At 27.0% G+C, this 1,748-nt stretch overlaps 1 protein-coding gene across 1 annotated transcript; it reads left to right on the forward strand.

Moving 5' to 3' along the window:
• Window positions 1-570: 570 nt before the first annotated feature.
• LOC120427098 (UPF0746 protein DDB_G0281095-like) lies at window positions 571-1,664 on the forward strand (the record flags this gene model as incomplete). Its single annotated transcript, XM_052711509.1, has 3 exons — window positions 571-633; window positions 796-835; window positions 1,447-1,664. Coding segments are annotated over 3 exons (321 nt in total), but the record flags the coding sequence as incomplete, so codon positions are not given.
• Window positions 1,665-1,748: the final 84 nt, after the last annotated feature.

Consider the following 1,748-nt stretch of genomic DNA (forward strand, 5'->3'; position numbering starts at 1 on the left):
CAACAACACCAACAAAAAACCAAACACAAAACACAACAAACAACAAAACAACAAAACAACAACAACAAAACAAACAACACACAACAAACAAAACAACAAAACAAAACCAACAAACAACAACACAAAACACAAACACAAACAAAAACAAACACAAAAACACAAACAACAAAACAAAACAACAAACCAAAACACAACAAAACACAACCAACCAAAACAACACAAACAAAAACAAAACAACAACACAAACCAAACAACAACAAAAACAACACCACACAAAAAACAACAAAAACAAACCAAACACAAAAAAAACACAAACAACAAAAAACAACACAACAAAACAAAAACACAACACAAATCAAAACAAAAAAAAAACAAAACAAAAACAACAACAACCACAAACAAACAAAACAAAAACACAACAAAAACAAAACAAACAAAAAACACAACACAAAACAACAAACAACAACCAACAACACAAAACAAACAACAACACCAAAACAAAACAACAAACAACAAACAAAAACACAAACAAAAACAACACAAACAAACACAAACACAAACAAAAAACAACAAAAACAACAAAAACAAACACAACACAAACAACAACAACAACAACAAACACCACAACAACAACAACAAACAACACAAACACAAACAACAAACACAAAAAACACACAAACAACAACAAACAACAAAACAACAACAACAACCACAACCAAACAAAACAACAAACACAACACAAAACCAACAACACACAAAAAACAAACACAAAACAACACAACAAAAAACAACACAACACACAAACAAAACAACAAAACAAAAACAAAACACAAACACAAACAAAAACCAACAACAAAAACAACACAAAAACAACAACAAAACAAACCACAAACAACAAAACACAACAAAAACACAACAAAAACAAACAACAAACACAAACAAAAACAAAACACAAACAAACAAACACAAAAAACAAAACAACACAAAACACAAACAAAAACCAACAACAAACAAAAACAAAACAACAACAAACACACAACAAAACACACAAACCAAAAAACAAAACCAACAACACAACAAAAACACAAAACAAACAACAAAAACCAAAACAAACCAAACAAAACAAAACAACAACAAACAAAACAAAACAACACAACAAAACAAAACAAAACACACAAAACCAACAAAAAAAACAAAACAACAAAACAACAAAACAACAAAACAACAAAACAACAAAACAACAAAACAACAAAACAACAAAACAACAAAACAACAAAACAACAAAACAACAAAACAACAAAACAACAAAACAACAAAACAACAATACAACAAAAAACAAAACAACAAAACAACAAAACAACAAAACAACAAAACAACAAAACAACAAAACAACAAAACAACAAAACAACAAAACAACAAAACAACAAAACAACAAAACAAACAACAAAACAACAAAACAACAAAAACAAAAACAAAAACAAAAACAAAAACAAAAACAAAAACAAAAACAAAAACAAAAACAAAAACAAAAACAAAAACAAACACAAAAACAACAAAAACAAAAACAAAAACAAAAACAAAAACAAACAAACAAAAAACAAAAACAAAAACAAAAACAAAAACAAAAACAAACACAAAAACAAAAACAAAAACCCAAACAAACACAAAAACAACAAACAACAACAAACACACAACACAAAAAACAACAAAAACAAAACACAAACAACCAACAAAACAACACCAAAACA

This window comes from Culex pipiens, unplaced genomic scaffold, assembly GCF_016801865.2.
Source record: "Culex pipiens pallens isolate TS unplaced genomic scaffold, TS_CPP_V2 Cpp_Un0061, whole genome shotgun sequence".
Lineage (NCBI taxonomy): Eukaryota > Metazoa > Arthropoda > Insecta > Diptera > Culicidae > Culex > Culex pipiens.